General features: G+C 41.6%; 1 protein-coding gene across 1 annotated transcript in view; it reads left to right on the top strand.

Moving 5' to 3' along the window:
• RAB32 (RAB32, member RAS oncogene family) overlaps positions 1-25,267 on the top strand; it is a 486,008-nt gene extending 460,741 nt beyond the window's left edge. Inside the window, exon 3 of the mRNA XM_044068829.1 lies at positions 21,913-25,267. Within this exon, the coding sequence (XP_043924764.1) occupies positions 21,913-22,062 (150 nt within the window). The 3' untranslated portion in view covers positions 22,063-25,267. The remainder of the gene's footprint in view (positions 1-21,912) is intronic.
• The last annotated feature ends 676 nt before the right edge of the window (positions 25,268-25,943 follow it).

The following is a 25,943-nucleotide window of genomic DNA, read 5'->3' as shown; positions in this document are numbered from 1 at the left end:
TAGCGAAGAAAGGACAAATGAGAATGTGATAGAGGGAGTAGAGGATGTGACAGGAAAGAGAGAGGAAGTGCAAGAAGTTAGTGATAATGAAGAAAATGAAATATTAGACCTAGCTTTATTGAGCTTGGAGCTCTATTTAGCAGACACAAAACCAGAAGTTACACACTTGGTAGAAGGAAGGGAAGTCAAATTCTTGTGTGACTCAGGGGCATCACGAATCCTGATGCATCCCTCCAAACTACCAGAAAACACAAGAGTCACCTGATTACATACTGGTAAAAGCAGCTATTGGACAGCTGTATCGGGAGCCCCTCTCCCGTAATATTGCAATAACTTGTCCAGTTTCAGGATTGACTCAAAAGCAAAATTGTTGTTTCTGCAAAATGCCCAGTAAACCTCCTGGGCAGAGACCTCATGCAACTATTTGGTATAGCGGTAGTCCCAACCATGCAGGGTATGCGACAAAGTGCAATCGGAGGGTGAAATGTTTTATTGGTACAGCCAGGACTTGGTTATGACTGGTCCAGGGACTGTGACCGAAGAATTAATGAATGTAGCCATCAGCAATTTCCCCTCCCTTGACATTGATAAGCAACACCTGTTGCACTGTACCCTGTATTATTGTAACACACCAGGACCTGACAAGGAATATGAGCAAGAATTGTTTAAAAATCATGCAAACAGATTGATATTACGTAATCTGTACTGGGACACAGACGGGAACAGTGTAGCCAGCTGTTCATTGCCCCAGAAGTTCTTTACACTTTATAAATCTAATCGATTACCACATGTTAGCTTAACCAAGAACAAAAATATAGACTGAGCAGACCTAGGAGAAAAAGTCACGAGATGGGAGAAACAGACAGAATTAGAACTGTCAGAACAGGGAATACAAATACAAAAGTTGAATTGGATAACTCAGACCTACCCAGCCGTACACTTGCAGTCTAGCAAGGACAGCTGATTAGCACTCCTATTAAAGGAGGAAGAGAATGCCTTACAAAATATACCAGAAACTCTCTGGTCAACAGGAAAATCAGATGCAAGACTTATTCGTACAGCGGGACCAGTAACTATCACGCCAAAGTCAGCATTCAGACCACAAAAAAGACAGTATCCCTTAAGAAAAGATGCAGAGGCAGGAATAAAGCCTATTATAGCAGCCTTACTTAAAGGAGGAATACTGGTAGAATCTCCCGATTCACCATGTAATACACCCTTATTTCCAGTTAAAAAAGCAAATGGAGAATGGAGTATAGTCCAAGATTTACAAGTTGTAAATGATCCAGTAATACCAAGGGCACCTACGGTGCCAGACCCACACACCCTGTTGAATGATTTAAAACCTCAACAGAAGTATTTTTCTGTGGTAGACATCAGCAATGCGTTCTTTTCGATACCGATACATCCTGATAGCCAGTATTGGTTTGCATTCACATTTCAGGGGAAAAGGTATACGCGACTACCACAGGGGTATTGTAAAAGTCCAACAATATTCTCACAAGAAATGCCAAGCAACTTGGCGGGATTTACCCCACCAAGGGGCAGTCAGACTTTACTTTATGTTGATGACATCTTACTGGCGGCCCCCACCCAGCAAGATTGTAGAGAAGATACCATAGTGCTATTATGATTCTTAGCCACTGAAGGACATAAGGTAAACAAAAATAAACTGCAGCTTTGGAAAAAATAAGTCAAATACCTGGGATATGTAATATCCAAGGAAGGTAGAACATTAGATGAGGACAGAAAAGTAGCAATTTTGCAAGCACCAAAACCCACTACCAAGAAGGAAATTATGTCCTTCCTGGGTACAACTAATTTTTGCCGGAGCTGGATTCCAAACTATACCTTGGAATCCGCATCTCTGACTGACCTGATATACAAAAAGCCTGTGGCAGCACAGGATTTGTTACAATGGACACCAGAGGCAGAATCTGCTTTCTGCATACTGAAACAGTTAATAGCGTCCTCATTAGTTCTAGGATTACCAAACTACCAGAAACGTTTTTTCCAAACTGTTGATTGTAAGCAAGGTTATATGACGTCAGTGTTAACACAAGAGCATGGGGACAAGCAACGCCCCATTGCTTACTATTCATCACAACTAGACCCAGTGGCATAGTCCTTACCCCACTGTGTACAAGCAGTAGTTGCAGGTGCAATGGCAGTACAGGCTTCATCCTCAGTAGTCTTATTCCACCCTCTCACTTTGAGAATGCCTCATGCAGTCACGATTATTTTACTACAAGAAAAGGTGGCATATCTTTCCCCTGCTAGGCATCTTTCCTGTATGACTATATTGTTGAGCCAACCTCACATGACAGTTGAACGATGCACAACTTTGAACCCTTCTACTCTGCTCCCGACCCCTGCAGATGGCACACCACACCGCTGCCTGCAGGTAATTGAGCAGAAGACACTACCTAGAAAAGATCTCACGGATGTCCCCTTGGATGATGTCGAGGTGACATACTACATGGATGGTTCGTGCAAAAGGGGTCCTGCAGGACAGAACCTAGTAGGATATGCAGTAGTTTCTGACACTGAGATTATAGAAGTAAAACCTTTACCACACAACTTATCTGCACAGGCAGCAGAATTGATTGCCTTGACACGGGCATGTACCTTAGCAAAGGGTAAATGTGTAAACATTTTTACTGACAGCCAGTACACTTTTTCTACTGTACATGTTTTTGCGCAACAGTGGAAAAACCAAGGAATGATAACATCTACTGGCAAACCTATAAATCATGCACAGTTTATTTTAGATCTTTTAGAATCTATTCAATTACCTCAGAAAGTAGCTATTTGTAAATGCACAGCTCACACTAAGCAACAAGATAGGATTTCAAAAGGTAATGCGAGAGCTGATACAGCTGCAAAACAAGCAGCTACAGAAGTATTTCTTTTAAATGAGGAACTACAACCCTCTGAAATTTTAGACTTAGAAATGTTAGAGAATGCAGACACTTACTACGCAAGCTGAAAAACAAAGATGGGTAAAACGAGGAGCAATTCTCGAAAAGGGGCTGTACATCTCTAAAGAAGGGAAACCGATACTACCATCTAATTTGTTTAGATATGCAGCTTTGTTGAGCCGTGGGCAGTGCCATGTCTCAACAGGGGGGATGGTACAGCTCGTGAACCAGGTGTTCACAACGTACGGATTTACAAACTACTCTAAAAAAAATTCTGTTTGACGTGTCAAATTTGCAACAAACATCATGCACAAGGGGCGCTAAAGCCCAAGCAAGGGAGTTTCCCTACACCACCATATCAGTTTCATACTATCTGTATGGATTTCATAGAATTGAACAAATGTGAAAATAAGAAGTATTGTCTTGTCATTGTTGATATGTTTTCCAGATGGGTGGAAGCCTTTCCAACCAAAAATCCAGATGCAGCCACGGTAGCAAAAGTACTTGTCAAAGAATTCATCCCTAGATTCGGCATTCCGGAAAGGATCTACAGTGACAATGGTACACACTTTGTAAACCAAACCATACAGCAGTTAAGTAAGCATTGTGGTATTTCTTTAAAAAATCATTGTGCATACCATCCGCAATCTGCAGGGCTAGCTGAGAGACATAATGGTATATTAAAGAATAAATTAAGAAAGTTAATAGCTGAGACAGGGAAGAATTGGTTGTATTGTTTGCCTCTGGCACTGTTGAACATGAGAACTGTTCCAATTACAAACAGATTGACTCCTTTTGAGAAACTATTTGGAAGGGCTTATTATACACCCCAGTGGAAACTTCTCATGTCCACAGACCATGAAGCCGATTATACACTAGCTGAATATATGAGAAAAGTCATGAATTCTAAACATCTGTTGCAGTCAAATTGTTTCAGACAAACCGAAACATCGGAAGTGGCATTGATCCACGGGGAGTGGGTGTGGGTGAAGAATATAAAGAAGAAAAATTGGTCATCACCAAGGTGGGAAGGTCCATACCAGGTGCTTCTTTCGACACCCACTGCAGTCAAGATAGCAGAGCGAGCCTCGTGGATTCACCTGATGCACTGCAAACTAGTTAAGAACTTTGAACTGGACAAAAATCTTACCTCTCCATCGGGGCCCTCAGCACGAAGTCTGGCTACAAAGGGGGGTCAGATCAATATGACTGATCCGTCTCAACCCCAGTGAAGAAACCATCGGTGCTGCAGGTCCTATTAGGGCAGAGAGTAAGAGCACATGTCTGAAATAAAGATGACAGGATCCAGTAAGATCCAGATGTACCTATTCGGAAGAGTCGGAGAAAACAGGAATGCAGAACAACAGTTTCCTCAGAAGTATTGCATAATCATCCTGTTGACTATACTAGTCACAATAATCTTTTTGTTGTGGCCATTCCTTTTCCCAGCCACACAAACAGAACTGAATAAGCGTGGAGAGTTGCACGTAGAGTGGCACCCAAACTTCAACACTTACCAGGCAATCAAATATGTGTATGCTGAGACCTTCAATGTTTCGAATTGCTGGATTTGCACAGCTTTGCCAACAGCATACGGGGGTTATTGTTAACTTCAGTCCCCCTAGGAGCCAACAAGACCTGGGAAAATTTAGTCTATGATACATCAGATGTTACATCACAAGATAAAGTAGCATTGCACTTGTCTGTTCGACAGAAGGGGACTGTGTGTTTTTACAAAAATGATACAGTTCAGGTGGGTTGGAGCAATTGCAATGAGACTGTTCCCTATAGATGCTACAATAAAACTTATAACACAGGTTCCTATTGCAACACAAGCTGTGATTCATTTTTTGAACTGATGCATAGGACAACTGATGAAGTAAAACATAATGCTGATCTTTATAAACAACTGATTATAGTTGACAAAAAAATGTTTCATCCAGAGCCAGGGCATAGTAAAGTTACTACCAAAGTAGAAGATTGTTATTTTGTATGTGGTAGGAAAGCATACAAGTGGTTACCTGAGAATTGTTCCGGCAGTTGTTATTTGGGGTACCTAGTTCAGGCCATACGACACACAGCAGTTTTGCCTCAGGGGGAAATTCGGAATGTTCAACGAGAAATCAAGAAACCTGTCAACCCAGTGGGGCAAATCAATGTGGGCTGGAAAAACCATCATGCTGTGAGCCTAGGGAAAAATGGACTGTCGCATATGGACTTGGGTGATAACATCATCTCGTGGGCAGGTGTATTGCCAGCATATGGAGCAACGAAATCAATCTGGGAACTGAGAAAACTGTCTAAATTTCTCGAAATAATGAGCAATGCAACCTTTTCCGCTCTAGAATTGGTGACTGATGAACTGACTGCCATGAGAACTGTAGTGCTTCAAAACCGCATGGCTCTTGACTTCACCCTAGCGGCGAGAGGAGGTACTTGCACTTTAATCCAGGAGGAGTGCTGTTCGTATATTCCTGACCACAAACACGAGATAGACGATCACCTTGAGGTAATTCAGCAGGTGTCTGCTATGACCAAGCCAGGGCCAAATCCATTGACTGATTTTTTCCAGAGACTGTTTGGGGGGGTGGGGCAGTATCCTGATAAACATCCTGATTGCCATCTGTGTAGGAATGATCCTGCTGGTGGTATGTGTTTGCTGCTGCATCCCCTGCATGAAAAGACTGATTAAAGACTTTATAGACATGTCAGTTTCAGAAACCTTATACCAAGGTGCTGAACTTGAAGAATTGTTGAAAAATGCTTTCATAAGTTTAAACTGAATGACTCTCTTAACTGCAAATCCTGAGTAGGAAGAGGTTAGGGGAAGAAAAAAGTGTTTATGCTTATTCTGAAAGTAGAATAAAAGTATTAAAAGGGGGGGGGGGAAATGTTAGAAAAATATGTATTAGTAATATGCATGCTTAGTGCATTAGAGGTTTAAAAGGGTTAATATTTTCTGTTCACACTGCATGAATCTGCACAGCTACTAGAGACATTCCAATCCTGTTTGTCATGAAAATATGCACAGCTATGATTTGCTTATGCCATGGAAATTAACAAGAAGCATTTGATTTCTGCTAATGTCATGAAAATAATAAGTGTTTCATTTCTACTAGTGTCATGAGACTTAACAGAGTTATTGACTTTCTGCTTATGCCATGAGAAAGTACACAGCGCTGAAGCTATTGATAATGAAAACAAAGGCTGCTTGAAAGTATAAACCATAGTCAGCATTACTTGTACCTAAGCTAGAAATGTACCTTGAAGCTAGGCAAAATGTAACACACATATATTAGAACTGCACCATTGAAGAATTGAAAGATTGTGGTGGGCTAAAAATAAGCACCAAGGCCGGGTTGTTTTTCTCAAATGTTTTTGTAAATCAACAATAATCCAATTGTCAGCAGGAAATCTAAGTAACATTTTCTATGTAACACATAGTGAGTTTTAAATCTGAACATGTCAGCAGGAAATAACATTTTCTGTAGAGTAATACAGAAAGCTGTGTCTAACTACGTCAACAATAGAATAGTAACATTTCATAGAACTGTATAAAAGTAGCATACTGCTAACTAGTAATTTAGACAAATCATTCTGCCTGCATGCTTTGTCTCCTTGCTGCAAGTTAATAAAGGGTGCCATACTTGAACCTTATGTGAATTGGTCTTTGAAGTTTTTTCCTTTGACATGTGGCTTTAAACCTATCCATTCATTTGCCAACCTTTTTCCCTAGTCCTCAGAATACAGGGAAAAGGATCCTGCACTCCCTGGACGTGCACAGGCAACTTAGGTTCTACCTGGACAGGAATAAACCTTTCTGAAAATCTGACCAGCTGCTAGTTAGTTTGGCTACAGGGGCAGAGGGCAAACAGTTTCTACATGGATTGCACACTGCATCCATTTCTGTTGCAATCATCATGGGAAACCTGCCCCACAGGGGATCAGAACACATTCCACTTGGGCTACGTCAGCCTCTACAGCATTTCTCAGGGGAGTCCCTGCCAGGGCCATCCTGAAAGCTGCAACCTGGAGATCTGTACACACCTTCACCAAGCATTACCACTTGCCTATCTTTTCTAAATCCAGAGCTGGATTTGCTGCAGCAGTCTTACAGTTCTTGACTGCCGCCACCCATCCTCAGCTTTGGGAATCAACTCAAATGTGATGACTGCAGCAGTGAAACACGAAGACTGATGTAATGGCGTCAGCTGCATGTTTTATACCCCTGACGACCTGACGTCATGGAAGAAGGGACAGCAACCGACGCAGGACCCAAGACTTTGTTAGTCAGGCCGACTGAGGGCAACCTGCCAGCAGATTACCCAAATGTAATGACTGCAACAGTGAATACACTCAAACATCTACATCTATGGTAAGTGTACACAACTGTACTTTACCATAAATGTAGATGTTTATTCACTGTTGCAGTCCTGGTTACCCTCCCTCCAGCCCCCTGAATTCTCTTTACTTCTACCTATCCTTTTTGTTTGGCATACCTTATATCATTGGTATTTGCTTTTTGCTGGGAATGTTCCACACCATGTAACTGCTTCCTATTTAAGAGGCTCCTGACATCTGGGGCAAGAAAAACTGATGTAATGGTGTTGGCTGCATGTTTTTTACCCATGACGTCCTGACGTCATGGAAGAGGCAACAGCATCCGACGCAGAAATCCTAAGAGTCTGGTATTCAGGCCAACTGAGGGCTACCTGCAGGCAGATAACCCAAATGTGATGACTGCAACAGTGAATACACTCAAACATCTACATTTATGTAAGTGTACACAACTGTACTTTTGAACACCTGCCCTCTCTGTTGTGACCTTGTTGGAGGCTGACATGGGGCATGTCATCCACCCATTCTCTGATGCTAAGCAGACATGAGTTGAGAACAAGAAGGGAGAACCATGGCTTGTAATTTCTGAAGGGCCTAGAAGGATTCCACAGATCCCTGTAAGGGAAGAAATTCCATGTTAACTTGTAGAGGTAAGATAGGGTTTAGAATCTTCTTGGTTTGTAAGGATGAATGTTCCTGTAAAAAAAAAAAAAAAGAAAGAAATTAAAAACAAGGCATGTTGGCTCCTGTTGCTAAAGACCCTCCAAAAGGAGTGATAAGATTTCACCCAAGGTCTTTTTAAAGCCCTTATGGCTTTGAAGCATCTTTGGGGTTTGTCTGTCCCTTCTTCTGTTGGCTTTCTCTCTCTTCCACTCCCTCTAAAAGACCTAGGGATTTTGATTCATCCGATGAGGAGGGAGGACATGGATTCTGGAGGGAATTTTTGGCTTAATCCTCTCCGATTCACTCACTGATTAGGAAGACGCTCTTTCCCCTGACTCCCTGGTGGAAGAACTTTCTTTTGGGGATACTATTATTAAAATGATGAAATATTTTCATTGGAAAAGCTCTCGGATGTCTGGTATCCAGAAGAGGTAAATATTATCTCTTACAGATGGATTCTCCCACACCCTGCTGTTCCTCCTGTTTTGGAAGCTCTCCTATACACTTTTACATCTGCTTCTCAAGCCCCTGAGTCTCAGCCCCCTGTGCCTAAAAAAAACAGATGTGGTTCAGAAGTTTTTGTATAATAATCCCTCATTAGACCCTTCTGTGATTTCCGTCTCATCTGACAAACCCACTAAGCTGCTTACTTATTTCAGACAAGGTTAGTAGAGCCCTGGATAGGTACTGTAAGAAAGTGTATATTTCTTCAACCTTAGTTTTCAGGCCCATCAGTTAGCAGACACACATGACTAGGTATGTGCTTGCCCTTTTTGCCAAACTAAAGGGTGTGTCAACTGACATGCTCAAGTCTGATTCTAAATTCAGCTATTTCTTTGCTGAGTTCTGTTTAGCAAGTAGTTTGTCATGCCATCAAAATGCCGCTATGATGCTGATGAATGATATTCTAGGGTGGTTGAGTCGGGGTAAGTCATTAGGAGGTATTGCTGGGTTTGGTTTCAATCCTGTTCAGAAGATGTGAAGGTGAAATTAGATTCTTTAGCTATCCCAAATCTGTTCGGCTGTGCTGCTACCAGTTACTTTAAAGCTTTTTAAGACAACGGGAAGGTCACGGAAGACCTTAGACACATTTTCATTTCACCTATTACTAAATATCAGAAGAATTCTCCTTCATAGGCAGGTCCCTTGTGCATAAGTATCCCAAGCAGCCTGTAAAGGATAAAATACCTTCTAAGAGGGTTTTTTCTGAGGAACCATGTCAGGATTCCAGGATACAAAAGTCATTTCAGGACAAATCCGCTTCTTTTTGACAATCATATTCCTCTTACCTGCTACCAGATTCTTCTTTCACAAAGATAAACTATCTTCTCTTATATGGCAACAGATAACAGATTCTTGGTCCTTCATAATGTTTATTTCATGATGTGGAAGTTTAATCCTCCCTTTTCAGGGATTCCTCTACCACCTCTTGGCCAGTTGCCTCATTTTCCTTCTCTTCTTCAGGACCTCTTGGCTCAAGCTACAAGGGTGTCTGCTCCAGGATGTTGGTTCCCATGAAGGAAGGTTCTTGTTGACTTGTGCTAGACCTCTTCTTTCTCAACACCTTTATGAAAGTTTCTTCCTTCAAAATGTTGACTCGCCAGTCTCTTTTCCCCATGCTTTTTCGTCAGGATTTTCTAATTTCTCTAGACCTCAAGGATGCAAATCTGCTTATTCCTCTACGTATCTACTTCTAAACCTCAAACCTCATATAACCGAATTTTTGTGAGACAAAAATCACGGAAGCTTACATACTTGAAAAGCGAATTTTTCCTTGGGTAATTAAACAGTTGCCCAACATGCCCTTTTCTCCACTGTAGTGCGATTCTGCAGTTGGGCGGCCACGGTGGTGCAGTGGTTAGCGTCATCGCCTCACAGCAAGAGGTTCTCCGGTTCGATCCTTTGCTGGGGTGCCTTCTGTGTGGAGTCTGCATGTCCTCCCTGTGGTCGCGTGGGTTTCCTCCGGGTGCTCTGGTTTCCTCCCACATTCCAAAGACCTGCTGTAGGTGGATTAGACACTCTAAATTGGCCCTAGGCATGAATGCGTGCATGTACGTGCCTTCTGTGGAAAGTTGGGCGCCGGGCTGTCAACTCGACACCGTAAAACTCCGCTGCCAGTCATGAGCGGGCAGGTGATCTGCTGTGGCAACCCCAAACTGGGAAAAACCGAAAGAAGTGCGATTCTACGGTTGGTATATATAGTTGGGGGGGTGTAGCCCCCCCCCCAATGGGTTTTAATTACTTTGGTGTGTGTTTCATGTAGGTTTGGGCAAGTGTTTACTTACCTTGGGAAAAATTCACCGTTTGGGTATTTCAGCTTTCGCAATTTATGTCTCGCAAGAATGACGTTTTCTTGGAAAGGGATGCTCCTGTATGCTTTTCCTCTCTCCTTCTGTTGCTAAACGTCCTACACAAGGTCATGTGGAACAGGCCCAAAGTCTTGTTGATGACTCCCTTTTAGCCCAGGCAGCATTGGGTTTCCCGTCTTTTTCACCTGGCCAGGGGCAGTTAGCAAAAGTTACCCCACAAGATAGATCTACTGACACAAGGTAAGAGCTCTGTAATGCATCCTTATCTTCTTACCCTACAATTGCCTCTTTGTGTGGCAGGGTTTTGAATCCTTTCTGGCACCAGTTTTCTGAGGATGTGAACCAGGTTTTACAGGAGTCCAGAAAACCCACCGCCATGAAATGTTAAGTTTCTAAATCAAAAAGACTTTCTGCTTGGTATCGCAACACAAACCAGACCTTCTTTTGCCGAGTATTTCTACTGTTCTTTCTTGTGTAAGTTGCTCAAGTCTGGTTAGGTTTACTCCTCTGTTAAGTCATTTGTCAGCCCTTTCTGCATATCTCTCCAGAAAGTGCTTCGTGGACATGGAGCATACCAAAATGATGACCAGTAACCACGTCCTCAGTTATTCCTTTTCTCCCCCCCCCCCCTTCCCGAGTAACTCTTAGAACCAATCCTTCCTTTATGCCTAAAGTGGTTAGTTATGTGACTTTGAATCAGACCATCCATCTTCTTTCCTTCTTTCCGTCTCATGAAAATAGTAGTGAGAGGATTCTCCATTCTTTGGGTTTGCATAGACAGCTCAAGTATTATTTAGACAAGACTAAAGGTATTAGTAAGTCTGATCAGCTTTTTGTTTCTTTTCAGGGCAAGAAATTGGCTTTCTCGGTTTGTAAGCAAACCATTTCTTCTTGGATTTTTAAGACCATTTCTTTTTGTTTTTATTTTCATGGCAAATAGCTTTCTCCCATTCATGTTCATTCTACTAGGCCTGTTGCCTCTTTTGGCACTCTTTCTTTAAGAGTCTCTATGCTAGATCCAGGTACTCAGTTTTCTGTCAATATTTGTACTAAGCACTACAAGCTGGATGTGATTTAAATGGCCAGAGGTAGCTTACTTTGGTCCATCCTGCATTTTCTTTTTTGGATAATTCCTCTTTTCCTTCTTCCTCCTCCCATTGTTTGCAGTAATTCTAGTACTCTTCCTATTTTAAGCATTACTGCAGCAGTAATTAAGGAAAGGCATAGTACAGATGTGTAAGAACTTGCCATAACAGTAGATGCCCTGCTTATCACTGTTGCAGTATTCCAACCCTCCCTCCTTCGCCCCTTGGGATTTTTTCCTTCTGGCCAAGAGGCCTTCTTTTCCTTCTTTCTGGATGTGCATGTACTATCTTTCTTTTCTTCCTGTTTGGCTGCTGCTGTTCTCCTGGGGTAGTTCAGTTCTGCGGTTTTGGTAGTCATACATAATTTTTGTACTTTACACTTTGGGCATAGGACATACATTTGAAGTGCAGCACATGGAAGGGCCCGGACTTTAGTATGCTGGCTGGTCGTTTGGCTCTCCTTAGTTGGATATCTCTATTGTAAGGAATACTGCAATACTTGTAAGCAGGACAGTTACTGTTATGGTAAGTTCTTACACAGCTGTATATTCCCACACTCGTGGTTTCTCTGAAGAAGCAAGTTTCTTGGGTTTACCTGGCCTAGGCTAGGGAAGACGGGTTGTAGGAGGACTCTTTGCAAGTCTGAGGATCTGTCCTGGGAGCAACCTTTTGGCTGCAGTACTTGGCAATCCTTGTGCAATGCAGAGACTAAGATGGTGCTGGTTGTATCCCTTTTTGTATTAGGTGTGTGTCTGAGTCCATGGAAAAGAGAAGTTAAACCAGCCAGGGAGAATGATGCAAAGATCTTTGTCTGGTCAGATGTCAGACCTCACCTGTGACTGAATTTCCAAAGGATACAACTGCAAAAGTGATCATTGTAAAACATTTATGACAAGATCCTAACACAGTTATATTTCTTCTGCCTGACTTACCTCAATTATATGCTTTCCAATTTCATTCTCATTTAGAGAGAACAATCTTATATATAACGAATAGTATTTCACCTCCCGTCTTATACTCAGTTGTTGTATATTAATGTCTTCATGATGCTTGATGTTTATTGCATTCCATCCTGCAGAATTCATTTTATTACTGCTACTTAACCAATACATGTTGCTTTTGTATATACACAGCTATGCCATGTTCTTGGGATGTAAATTTATGATCTTTCTCCATTTTTGAAGTATAGACATGAATTTGTTCATATGTGTTAATGTACGTTTCTATATTGTTTTTGGCGTCATCTCATTGGGGACTTCCCTACTGGACATTCCTGGTTAACTTATGTAAATAAATTAATGCATACATATTTCCTAGGTTTGTTTCCCTAAGCTGCAGAATGCATTGTGGAAAGCTTAACTTATGCAATAAAGGCAGTACAGAATGGCTGTAACTAATGGAATGCTGTGAGGAAATGTGGTGCAGTGAATATATAAATATGATTGGGTGTTGAATTCTTTGCCTGTTGGCAACTTAGTAAATTTATTAATACTATTCCACAGCTTGTCAAATAGTGGTTGGAATGCATCAAAATTGTGTGCAGTATTAATGGTTTATGTTCCTTGCTTGTAAATTAAACTGAAATAATTGAAAATAAAAGTAGGATGGAGCTTCGTAAGCTATCAGTACGTTTTTTTGTCATTACCTGAAAGGCCAATGGTACAGTGGTTAAGGTATATGCCTTTCAAGCACAAGGTGCAGGGTTTGATTCTCATCACTGGTGAAAGCTTAACAGATTGAAGATGTATATTTTAGGTCTTTTCAGGCTTGTTGGCTGTTGGTGAAGCACCCACCAAGAGGAGAAAACGCTGAGAGAAGAAAGGAGCCACTTTTGAGACTTTTTCCTCTGTTTATTTGCTAAGTTTTTCTGCATAGCCGCCTATTTTGAGCATTTTCTGGCTTGTTAAATTTGATTTCTGCATTAGTAACTGTATTTAGAGCACAACCTAGAGCTGTTTACTGAATTTCCTGTTTGCACTTATTTTTGAAATCGTTTTTTTCTCAAAACTTGCATTTTATCTGTCTTTGGCCTAGCACTCTTGTGTGGGGTCATTTACTGCACTGTTATAACTTGTTGATACTTGTTAACCTCTGCTATCTCTGAAAAAAAAAACAAAAAAAAATCTTGCTTTTTTCCCACTTTTCTGAGATTTAAAAAAGCTCAGTTACAGGCTTGCTGTTCTTGAACTGTTTGTAAGTTTCTGTGAGGCCATTTTTTGCTTGGGCTAAAGGAAAGTCTCTCTGTTGATCAGTGGCAGTGAAAAACATTGAGCAGCCTGCCTGCCCCTGTGGGGAGTGGTTACTGACTTGAAACTGTAGTTTTATTGGCCATTCTGGGTCAATTCCAAAACTCCTTCATCTTCCTCTCTTAAAACTGTCTTTTGTGCGGTTTTGCGCGTTTTTGAGCATAGCGCAACAGTGGGCAGCGCCGCCTAATTGGGTTTAAACTATTCCTGGCTCCACAAAGACTGCTCTTCACTTTTTCCCTTAGAACTGCTCTATCTCTCAATTTAAATACCATATTCTCATTCTAAGGCCCTTCACTGGTCCAATTAAGTAATCCTACAAGTTAGCACTATTAAACCATAAGCACTACTTACTCTTATACTCTCTACGATTACCCTGTCCTCTATTGGTTTGTCTTAAATTCAGTTTCCCTATTACTCTAGCATGTCCAAATGTCAGTCAATGGTTTCCTCTCCAGTCCAGCTGGTGAATCTGGAAATTTTGAGGCAATGTTACAACTGTCTCATGTACACGGACAACCCTCTCCTCCTCCAAACAGGTTCAAATATATGTGAGAGATGCAACTATTTAGCCAAACTGGAGGCTGAGCTCTCTCATCTCAAAACTGGTGAAACCAGTCAGGAGGAGAAGGTAACCTCACACAACACAATTCCAGTATCACATAGTCCCACCACATCAGCGAACCAAACACATAAATACACAAAAACATACTCGGAGGCTCTAAATGAAAATCTACCTAAGCAACAGAGACCTCCAAAGCAGACATCCAAGCAAACGCTACCTCAAAACAAAACACACACAACACATAACCCACAAAGTCAGTGTGCCAAGCAGCCACAGCCCTTAAGGCTGAATAACACACCTGATACTCTTGTTACAGGTGACTGTATTGTCAGACACACTGACGTCCCGCTCACCAGGCTGAATAAAGAGAAGGTCACAGTGAGCTGCCTGTCGGGTGCTAGGATCCGACACAACGCAAGCACTCAGGTCACTCCAAAGCAAATACAAATATGACTCAGTCATTGTACATGCTGGTGTGAATGACCTGAGATGTACTTCCCTGGACTACATGAAAAGAGACATAGAGGAGCTCTCTGATCATGTAGCCCAGGCTGGTATGACCCTGACCTTGAGCAGCATCTTACCCTCACCTAGAATGATTGACTTAATTGACTCCCTACCCCCCTCTCCAGGTAATGCTGAAATACTCTGTAGCAAACTCCAACTAAACAAGAACAAAGCCATCTATATAATATGTTCCTACATCCCTCCAGGCAATAACTTAAACACACTTGAAAATATTCTTAGCTGGGTCTCTGTACCTTCCCTCAAGAAACCATAATCTTAGGAGACTTTAATATTTATTGGAACTCCTGCATCTCTCCCAAACCTACCATTCACCTCAATCTCTTTAACTTTCAACAAACCATAAACTCCCCTACTAGAATTCACAAATCAACCAATAAACAAGCCATCCTGGATTGGATATTGATCAACAACAATCTCCATTCTTATAAAACTGGAATACTCCCAGACAATATTAGCGACCATCTCCTCACCTATATCACTAAACAAAAAGACAATATTCCCAAACAAGCTACTTATCGTACCATACACAACAAAAAAGACTTTAACCTGCCCTCTTTCCTTAATGAACTCAAGCTATGTAACTGGTCAACTCTAAAACACCTCCCACTTGACGAAGCAGTTACACATTTCAATAACACTTTCCTACAAATTCTCCAGCATCATGCCCCTTCTCGACTAATTAGAATAGGCTCCAAAGCTGCCCCTTGGCTTTCCAAAAAAAAACAAACAAACAATGCGAGATAGAAATAAACTATGGACTAAATGGAGAACCACTAAAAATCCTGCTGACCATCTAAACTTCAAACACCTTAGAAATAATACAAAAAAACTCACCTATCTTGATAAAAAGAACTATTACCTTCAATATCAACAAAACCAAAATTACAACCCCAAAAAATTCTGGTCAGGAATAAATAAACTGCTCCATCCAGGGAATACCAAAACACCCACACCTGCTACCTTAGCTCAAACCCCACCCAACATAATAGCCGATACTTTCAATAACTTCTTCTCTGAAACAGTCACCTCTCTAGCAAACACAATGACTCCCCACACGTTCCCTCAAAACACCTCTCCTCAAAATAACACCCCCACTCTAAAATTTAATACAGTCTCCACAACCCACATACGTAAGTTACTCTCCAAACTTAAGCCCTGCACCCCTTCCGCCGACAAACTACCAGCTGAATATCTGCAACTAGCAGCATCAGAACTAGCTTACCCAGTTTATATCTTAATTAACAGAACAATAACCGAATCTACTATCCCATCCTGCTGGAAAGTCTTCCATATCATTCCACTCCACAAAGGAGGTAACTCTAATGAACTTTCGAACTTCCGGCCTATAGCCCTACTATGTCCGCTATCTAAAATTATGGAACGTTGTATTCACCATCAACTCCTAAGTCATCTCTTGCAAAATAACCTACTCGTAGACTCACAACACGGTTTCAGGCCCTACCATAGTACTTCCACTGCCCTTCTCTCCTTCACAGACATGATCAACAAAAATCGCAATAACAACCTTTTCTCCTCGGCCTTATTCCTGGACCTTTCAAAAGCCTTTGATATGGTTAACCATCAACTACTCCTAGACACTTTGACATCCCTCTCACTTGACTCTACGGCAGTACAGTGGTTTGACTCCTACTTGAAAGATAGAAAACAAGCTGTCCTCTGGGACAGCCATATATCCTCCCAGCTCCCAGTCACTATCGGTGTTCCTCAAGGATCCATCTTAGGTCCCCTCCTCTTCTCTACATTTATAAACAACCTGTCTACTTCGCTCCCAACATCCAATTGTATTCAGTATGCAGATGATTCTACTCTCATCTGTTCTGCTTTATCTCCAGGAGAACTCCACTCTTCCACCCAAAAAGTCTTTACAGCAGCAGAAAAATGGTTCCAATATATCTGTCTCCTCCTTAATCCCAAAAAAAACAAACTACTACTCTTCACCCCAACCCTTAAATCTGCCCCAATCTCATTTTCCATTGTATCTGGCAATGGCACTATCATTAATCCTGACAGTTCCACCAAACTTCTAGGCGTTACTATAGACAATCAACTAAGCTTTGACTGTCACATTGATCTAACCATCAAGACTGTTAATAAAAAGATAGGTGCCCTCTATAGACTTAAGCCCTTTCTCACTGCAGCTACCCGAGTGTCTCTCGCCCAAACTCATCTCCTCTCTACACTATTGTATGCCTCTCCATCATTTATCAACATTTCAAAAGCCAACCTTCAGAAACTTACCATAGTCTACCATAGTATTGCCAGGTTTGCCACAAGTTCCCCATTTCGTACTCACCACTGTCGTAATCTCAAAAACCTTAACTGGCTGGAACTTCAGAATCAAATTCTCCTACAGCAATTGGTCATCACTTATAAAATTCTCCATTACCCCTCCTATACACCCATACTTAATAACCTCATTGCCCCATACAGAAATCTTACTTCCCTTCGCTCAGCCAGCAAACTTCTAGTAGCTACTCTTAAATCCAACAATAAAGCAGGTGACTCCTTATTTGCCAATACTGTTGGATCATACTGGAATAAACTTCCCATAGAACTAACCACTTTAGGCTCATCTCACCTATTCAAAAAACAAATAAGGAAATATTTGCATTCCCACTGGCTATGCCCCTGCTCTAATCCTGACTGAGCTCAGGAAAGAAAAATCCTCTCTCCTGTACCCTCCTTTTCTCTCTTACCTGCCCTCTGTCACTACTTCTATCCTTTTAGTAAAGTAGACCCGCAACCCACCCGTTTATTTCTCCTATATTACCTCATCTTCTGTTACTTGCCATAATTCTCAGCTACCTGTCATTTCTCCTTTTACCTAACCTAGATCCAGATCTCCTTTGTCCCAATCTCTTTCCAAAAAGTAGTACCTGGCACAACATGTCTGCTACTATTTTGTTAATTTATGTAAATATTTATCGACTCTCCATCTGTCCCGTCCCCCCCCCCCCCTTCATTCTCTTTCAGTAGTCTGTCTACAGTAAATACTAAGTCATAATGATTCTCACCTTTGTTTGTTTATTTCTTGTCAAATTGCCTCTGCATTATTATTCTACATAATAATTGTTCCCTTACTTGTGTGCATGCTTTGTATACTTTTTTATACTTATTAGCTACTGTTTATTAGTGGAGCTTTTCTCCTCGGGCTTCTGCTGAAAATGGACATGTATCCAGCCAGACTAGCCCGGTCAACAAATGTAAAATAAAATAAAATAAATAAAATGATGCCACAGTACAAAGACAAAATGATCGATTTTAACAATTGGCTAAAATTTTGGTGTCATTCAAAGGGGATCCAGTGTCTGTCAGCCTGGGATGACATGCTCGACAAGTCACGTTGCTTCGCTAGGGACGGCTTGCACCTGTCACCACTGGGCTTTCGGCTATTGGCAAAGGCTCTTGCCACCCCCATAGTGCCTTTTTTAGGCAAGGCTCAAAAGTCAAACCCAGCCCCATAGACAGCACAAGCAACAAGAAACTAAGGGTAATGCTGCTAAACGCCAGAAGTCTTAACCTCAAGATGCACACACTCGAAGCTCTCCTCAGTATGGAGAACATCGATATCTGTACAGTGACAGAAACCTGGTTCAAGGCTCCAGAGAGCACCCCAGCACTACCAGGCTATACCTCATATCATGCTTTTCGGCCCCAAAACCCGGACCGAACCACAAAAGGAGGGGGAGTTTCCATATTTATCAAGGATATCCACACATCCAGGTTAGTGGCATTGCACGAAGTATCGGAGACCAACCATGTGCAACTAACAGTGGGCAAGACTGCTTTTCAGTTTATAGCATCCTACAGGCCACCCTCTCAGTCAGGAATCCCATTCGGCTTTCCTGAAAACATTGGAGAACATGAAGATCTCTCCGAACACCATTATATTGGGCGACTTCAACTACCCAAACATTGACTGGAAGCACTACTCAAGCCCCAGCACCTTAGCCCAAAGATTCCTGGAAATTATAAACTCAAATGCTATGGAACAACTAGTCACCACTCCCACAAGAGGGGACAACATACTGGACCTGATCATTACCAACATGGGGACTCTGTGCTCCACACCAGAAGTATATCCCTCATTGGTAAGATCAGACCATAAATTAATTTCACTGGATGTCCACATCCCGACCCCACCCCCAGCCCAGAAAACCACAGTGAAAAACTTCTCAAAGCGAACTTCTCACTTCTCAAAACCAAGTGGAATCCTTCAAGGCCCCAGGGCCAGTGGAAACTACAGCCCAAACTGCAGAATCCTATATAAATGCATTCTACGGACATCTCCAGGAATGCATGGATCATGCTATCCCAAACAAAACCAAGACCCAATCATCCAAAGGCAGGCGTCCAGTCTGGTGGACCCCTGCCATAAATAAACTGTACAACAGAAGGAGGAAGCTACTACATGATAGAGCAAAATCCCTAATAGGGAAGGCATCTCTGATCAGTACTAGCAAAAAATTACGATCCCTCATAAAATCCTCCAAGGCCAGCTTCGAGAGAAAAATTGCACAGGACACCAAAGACAATCATAAGGCTTTTTTCAGTTATGTTAGAAACATGGGATGCAACTCCCAGACTTGTTCTAAGTTGATTCTAAACGATAAAAAATACACTGAACCCACAGACATCGCCAATATCCTGGCAGACAGGTTCAATGCAAACTTCTCCACCCCCCCCCCAAAAGAGCAAGTATCTATCCCGGCAGAGGGCTGCCTCCCAAACATCTCAGATGCTCAGGTGAAGGCTGCCCTCTCCAAAGCAAAAAACACTGCTTCCATGGGACCAGATGGCGTCCCAGGTTGCGTCCTACATGAACTCCAAGAGGAACTAATCCCTCAAATAAAACAGCTGTACAATCTCAGCCTCACTACAGGATATGTGCCCACAGAATGGCGTACAGCGACAGTGGTCCCACTCCACAAAGGTGGAGCCTCTACGGACCCTGGAAACTATTGCCCCATAAGCCTGACTAGCTTAGTCTGCAAGGCTATGGAGAGGATCATCATGGAGCTCATAAACAAAGACATTGGGGACCTACAGACCCTAGATCCTACCCAGTTCGGCTTTGTCAAGGGCAGATCCTGCCTTTTGAACCTGGTTGACTTCTTTGAAACAGTCACCAAAGCCATAGATGAAGGGAAGGTAGTCCACACAGCCTATCTGGACCTTGCAAAGGCATTTGACACAATACCCCACTCAGGCATCATAGATAAGCTATCCAGCCTAAATATAAACCCCTATGTCACAAGATGGGTCGCAAACTGGCTCAAAGACAGAACCCACAGAGTGAGAGTTGCTGGAGCCATGTCAGACTCGAAACTGGTCACAAGTGGCATCCCACAGGGTTCTGTCCTGGGACCACTCTTGTTCGGTATATACTTTTCCGAGGTACAGGCAAACATGGGAGGACTATGGCTCACCAAGTTCGCAGACGACTGCAAACTGGGCGCCATAATCAACTCTCCAGCTGACACAAACATCCTTCAAAAAGGTCTCCGAGACAGATAACTGGTGCCAGCGCCATGGTTTAAAGCTAAATGCCAAAAAATGTATAGTCATACCCTTTGGCAAAAACAATGTGCCCACAAATTACCACTTAGGCGGAAACCCATTAAGTACAGATAAAGTTATTAGGGACCTGGGGACCCAAGTTGATAGCAATCTCCTTTGAAAACCACATTGCCAAAGTGGTTAGAAAGACCTTCTACATAGCCCACCTCATCACGAAGGGTTTCACATCTAGATCAAGAGAGGTAATCGTGCCCCTTTATTCATCCCTCATCAGGCCCATCATAGAATACAATGCCCCTTTTGGGATGTACATTACCCGACACCTGCAGCAATTAGAAAGACCCCAAAAGTATCTCACCAAGAGGATCAAGGGTCTCAAACAGATGCCATGTGCTGCTCGGTTAAAAAAACTCCAGCTCTACTCAGTTGCATACCGCCTACTTCGAGGCGATCTATGCCTGACATACAAAGCTATGTCAAATCCAGAATTAATGGACATGCTCCACCTCAGTAAATCTAAATCCCTTAGAGCCACACGCTCTAGGGACTTGAACCTCAGCACAGAAATAAATAGAACTTGCTGGAGGGACAGGTTCATAACCCAGAGGCTCCCTTCGCTCTGGAATAGAATTCCAGTTCATGTGAGGCAGAGCACCTCACTGAATCTCTTCAAGAAGAATCTCGATAAGTGGATGGGGGATCGTAGGTTTGTCCCAGGGATTACTCCCGTGTCACTATTAGACAGAGGCACAGTAAACTAACCCTTAAAAAGGGCACAGTATACTCAAATCAAGGGGTGGCGTAAACCATACAGAATCGGGCTAGGCTTATAATTGCCCCAGGGCAGATAGCCTAGTATGAACCTATGAACTTATTTGGTAGGGAAAAAATGACAGCTTGCTTAGACCAGGCACTCCTTTTCTAGGACAGTTGTTTGAGATCTTGCCTGACTTCCAGAACCTTGCATTTTTTCCCTGGCTGGATTAACTTTACCTTCTCAGGGACACTGCCACAGTCCTGATATAAAAGGGAATGCAGCATGCGCCCACCACCTTTGGCTCGTTTTATACAAGGAGTCCTGTAGTTAGCGCACTTTATTAAGGCAGTAAAATGTTAAGCTGCTTCCCGTAGTCCAGGGTTCGATTTCCTCAGATTTCATTTGTGTACTGTGATACCCTGAGCTCATCACTTAACCAAGCAGTGCTTTGGGCAGCTGAGAAAATAGGGCTAGACTCCTCACTGCTCTTCTAAATTGCATGTCTAATAGCTACCCATTAACTATAAAGCTATAAACTGTCTGTTGTCTGATTTCAGAAATGAAAGTTAGAAAAATATGTACCTTTAATCGAAGAGAAATTGGTAATAGTGGGTATTTCTTGACACTGCAAAAACATTTGTGAGGTATAAGATAAAGAAGTACAAGATGTACTTTCATGTGCACACTAACAAATTATTGGTTTATTGCAAGAGGGACAAATTAATGAAAATGTAATGTATGAGAGAAACTTAAAAAAAAAAAGCCATAAAAATGGAAGGGGGAACCTAGATAACGGAGTAGTCAGAACAATATGATGGTAGTTGGGAGAATGATGGGGGCAAGCAGTCTTACTGTTTCTGATGGATTTTTTTTTCTGTGTCATAGAAAGTTGTTTTTTATAATATAATATGGTGCTGTGTTCAGTTTTGAAGATAAATATTTTTTTCTACATTGTACAGGAAAATCGAAACATTGAAGAAGCAACCCGATTCTTAGTGGAAAATATCTTGGCCAATAATAAAGGTCTCCCAAGTGAGGACGTTGACGTGACTAAAATAAAGCTGGACCAACCACCATTGACTGCGGACAGTCAATCACAGTGCTGCTAGTGGAGGACTCTGCGTTTTCATTTGTGATCTCAGGCCAGCACCAGAGTTCATGTGTTCACTGCACAAAGATATAGAACTGCTGCCACACAACTCCTCATGAAAGCAGATGGGTACAGGGAGAGGCTTGCGTACTTCGGTGCTGTTTCACATTTGCCTTTTTATTTAAAAGTTGTTTTGTAAATCTTGTCTAATTTCATTCATATGAGGCTATGATTTCTCTGTTTATTTAACAGCTGTTATGTAAATCGCGTCTTTTATATTAGACTATGTGGTTATGTACCCAGTCTGTGTCTTCCAAACAAAACACTATTTAGACAGTATTTACCAAGCAAGAGCAACTGGTCTAGGTAAAGTGTCTCAGTAAGACAAATGGGCATGCTCATGGACCCATCCAGATTTACTGTTTTCTAATTACAGGAACCAAATGGCTATACTGGATTTTATTACCCTGTTAACAGATGTTCATCTGTTGACTAGTGCTGTTACGGTCTGCATAACATTTGTAACAGAGCATCAGCATTCTGATTGCCTTGTACTAGCAGTGAACATAGAACATACTGTATTTCACACAAAATAACTACAAAATTCCACACAGGTGCCTGTGAGGAATTCAGTAGTTATTGACTTTCAGGAGACAAGACAGGTTAGTTGTCATTCAGGCTCATGACTGACTTTGCTTTTTGTGTCATTGTTAGAAGTAGAAGTCACATATTTGTCTTCCGTAGCCATTTAACAACTTGTTTTTTCTTTTATCGATGAAAATAACGTTTTTTCTGTCATGATGTTGCCAGTCTGTACACCCTGTAGTCTTTTTTCATTCTGTTTTTCATTTGGTTGATGGTAACCTTGTGCATCTGTCAATTTTCAGTTCAGCTTATGAAGAACCTGCAGCAGAGGTATTATGTAATGTAAACTCTGCAGAGCATACAAACAATTTTTGCAGAAGTATTTATCACAGATACTGTCAACCTGAGTATGAGCCACTTTATGCTTCTGTGTCATATGTAAGTCACATATCCATTTGTGAACAGCTTAGACACAGCCAAGCATAACCTAGAAGATTCTTGAGAGTGAGTAGTGTTGCAATTTAGAAATCCGGTTGTGCAGATTTTTTGTCTTACAAAGTGGTTCATGCTGCATCAGAATTCAAGTATTTTATTTTTGCATTAGTCATAAAGGCTGTTGTACAGTATCGTTTATGGTCTTGCTTTCTGTCACTATTACTGCCAGAAAATGTTTACTGTGTTACTGAATGTAACAGATGTAGTACCATGTTTTTTTGTAAATTACTTTTGCCGTGACTGCATGACTTGCACTCATATGCATGCAGCTTCCAAATGAAGCAAGCATTTCATTACAATGGAACCACTTGAGAAAAGCCATTATTTGGGAAATTATATTCATGTGCCTTGTAAGTACAAGATACTTTGTCAGAGGTGTTCATGTACATTTAAACAGGGGCATCAGGTGCCACTGTATAAAGTGAAATTTATAATGTGAGAGTGTACCAGCTGTTTGTTCATCAGAGTCGTCTCTCTCTCACTCTCACTCTCTCTGTCTCCTTCCATCACACTAGGCATTTGCAAGTCAAGCACTTATTTTGGTTTGATCTGCTGCATAGCTATGGAGCAGGTCCAAGTCACATTTACAGAGACCAAATACAAGCAAGCACTCTGTTTTGATATAGAAGTTACTGCGAAGCTGTAGGCTATTGGACAGAGTTTGGGGCACCTTCCCTCCGTCATACAATTCTTAATTGTGGTGTTATGAGATTAATTTAGGTTCGAACAGAGCATGAGACTTTTACTAGGATACTGGCCATCCCTAAGAAGTTCAGCAGAGCTGTTTTCTTTCTTCTTTATTATGTTACTCCTACCAGTTGAAATAGGACAGCGTTGTGAAAGGTCATTGTAGGGGAAGGTAAAAGTAGGCAGCTCTGAGCAGTTACTGTGTGTGTGTGTCTGTGTGTGTCTGATGAGCCAATGCCTGAATCTAGAGTTTCTTTTGTGTACTTTTTACTGTCTGTCAGGTCTTGCACAGTGACTTTCCCTCCTTCATTGTTACTGCCTTATAGAAGGAGCCACACACTGTTTTCAAATGATTTGTGTATACATCATTTGAATTGTATTGATTGTAGTAACCCACTAAGCCCACTTTAAAGTCAGAACTACCTTTTGCTTTAGTATGCAGGTTGGTTCATTAAAAGGCTAACAGCACAGAAACTTCCAAACAAGCCATTAGTCATTTTCTCCAGTGCATCTGTGTTCTGCCAGATGCTGTGTCGAGCTTCACTGCTGGCTTGGAAGTAGACTAGCTATGTTAAGAGAGGATGACAAAACAGCACATTTATTTTGGAGAAAAATGCTGCCTTTATCGCACAGACTTGAATTGTTGCAGTTTTTTTTCCTTATTGAATGCATTTGATGTTTTGTTCCTGTTATTCATGTCTGTCATCTCAGCATTAAGGTCCCATAGACTGCACTATTCTCTTGTCTGCACAAGCAATGAGAGAGGTGATGCACCACTCCAAAAACCTGGGATTGTCTTAAGTGTGTATACCTGCATACATGCCCACGCATGTTTACTATTCACGACCCCATTTGTAAAGCAGAGCACAACATCCTTTTATACCACTGAACTTGCTGAAATGTCCTGATGTTTTTTCCTTTCTATTTCATTCTCTGTTTCCTACCTCGTACAGCTCCTGCTCTTTTGTACTGTTACCATAAAGATATTAATTTTGTGGCTATACACTGCTTCACCCATTTCGTAGTAGATGTCCCATATTGACTGTAGTTTGTGGTAACCTTCACTATTAAAATCTTGCCACTCCAAAGGTTGAGTGTACATATCACCTCAGCCTTTCCTCGAAAGTTGGCATGACAAATACCAACATCGCCGAACATAATGCCGAAACTCCCTAAAGTGCCAGACCCGGGGACAAATGCTAACATGGGTCCAGAAGGGGGGCAAGTTTGAACAGTCAATAGTACCAGTATTCAACACAGTTGGACTTGACCTTTGGAGCAGCAAGTTTTTCATAGTAAACCTGTGATGGAATGCAGTATTGTTCACTTTTTAAAAATAATTTATTTTTATGCAATTAAATATGCAGGGAGTTCATATTGTTTTAAAAACAAAAAACATTGTAACCATAGAGCGTTAAGTGGCATGTTTTTTCTGAATGACAGCTTGACTAATTTTTTTTGTTTCTGCCTTTCTTGAGCCTGTCATTTCTAGAATTATTTCTTGAAGTACTAGTGAAAATCTGTATCCAGAAAATGCATTGTCTCGGTGTGGCGTGGGGGTACTGCACTTGTGAGGGAGGAGCTGCAGCATTTTGGAAATTAGCGTGCAATTCCCAAAATCCTTGCTGCACTCCTGACTACCTACCACTGTAGTATTGAATTTGTGATATATGTGTGTGTGTATATATTTGTTTTCGTTTTTTAAGGCAAACATTGATGTAACACATATGCATTCAACTCTTAAGTGATCATCTGCAAAGCCCACACTACTAAGAATGAAGACTGTACCTTCCTAATCTTCCTTACTCTGGACCCATCCGTCCCCATGGTCTTGTCTTATTTCTGAGCTCTGATAGTAAAAGTAGATGTTCTTCGTGTTTCACTGTTGCAGTCATTACATTTGGGTAATCTGCTGGCAGGTTGCCCTCAGTCGGCCTGATTAACAAAGTCTTGGGTCCTGCGTCGTGAATTCTTATATTTAGTAGTCTGTGATAATGTATAGCCATGTATTTAACGGTGTGTGATGTTTCCCATTTGTATTTTGCTTGTCTTTTCTAAAATACTGTGTGCCATCTTAGGTTCATAGGTAAATACTAGGCTAGCTACCCCAAGCCAAGTCAGTTTCCATTTTGT

This window comes from Protopterus annectens, chromosome 1.part0 (genome assembly GCF_019279795.1).
Source record: "Protopterus annectens isolate FY-2018-M chromosome 1.part0, PAN1.0, whole genome shotgun sequence".
NCBI classification, from domain to species: Eukaryota; Metazoa; Chordata; order Ceratodontiformes; family Protopteridae; genus Protopterus; species Protopterus annectens.
The sequence above is the reverse complement of the archived record's forward strand: the minus strand, read 5'-3'. Positions and strand labels throughout refer to the sequence as shown.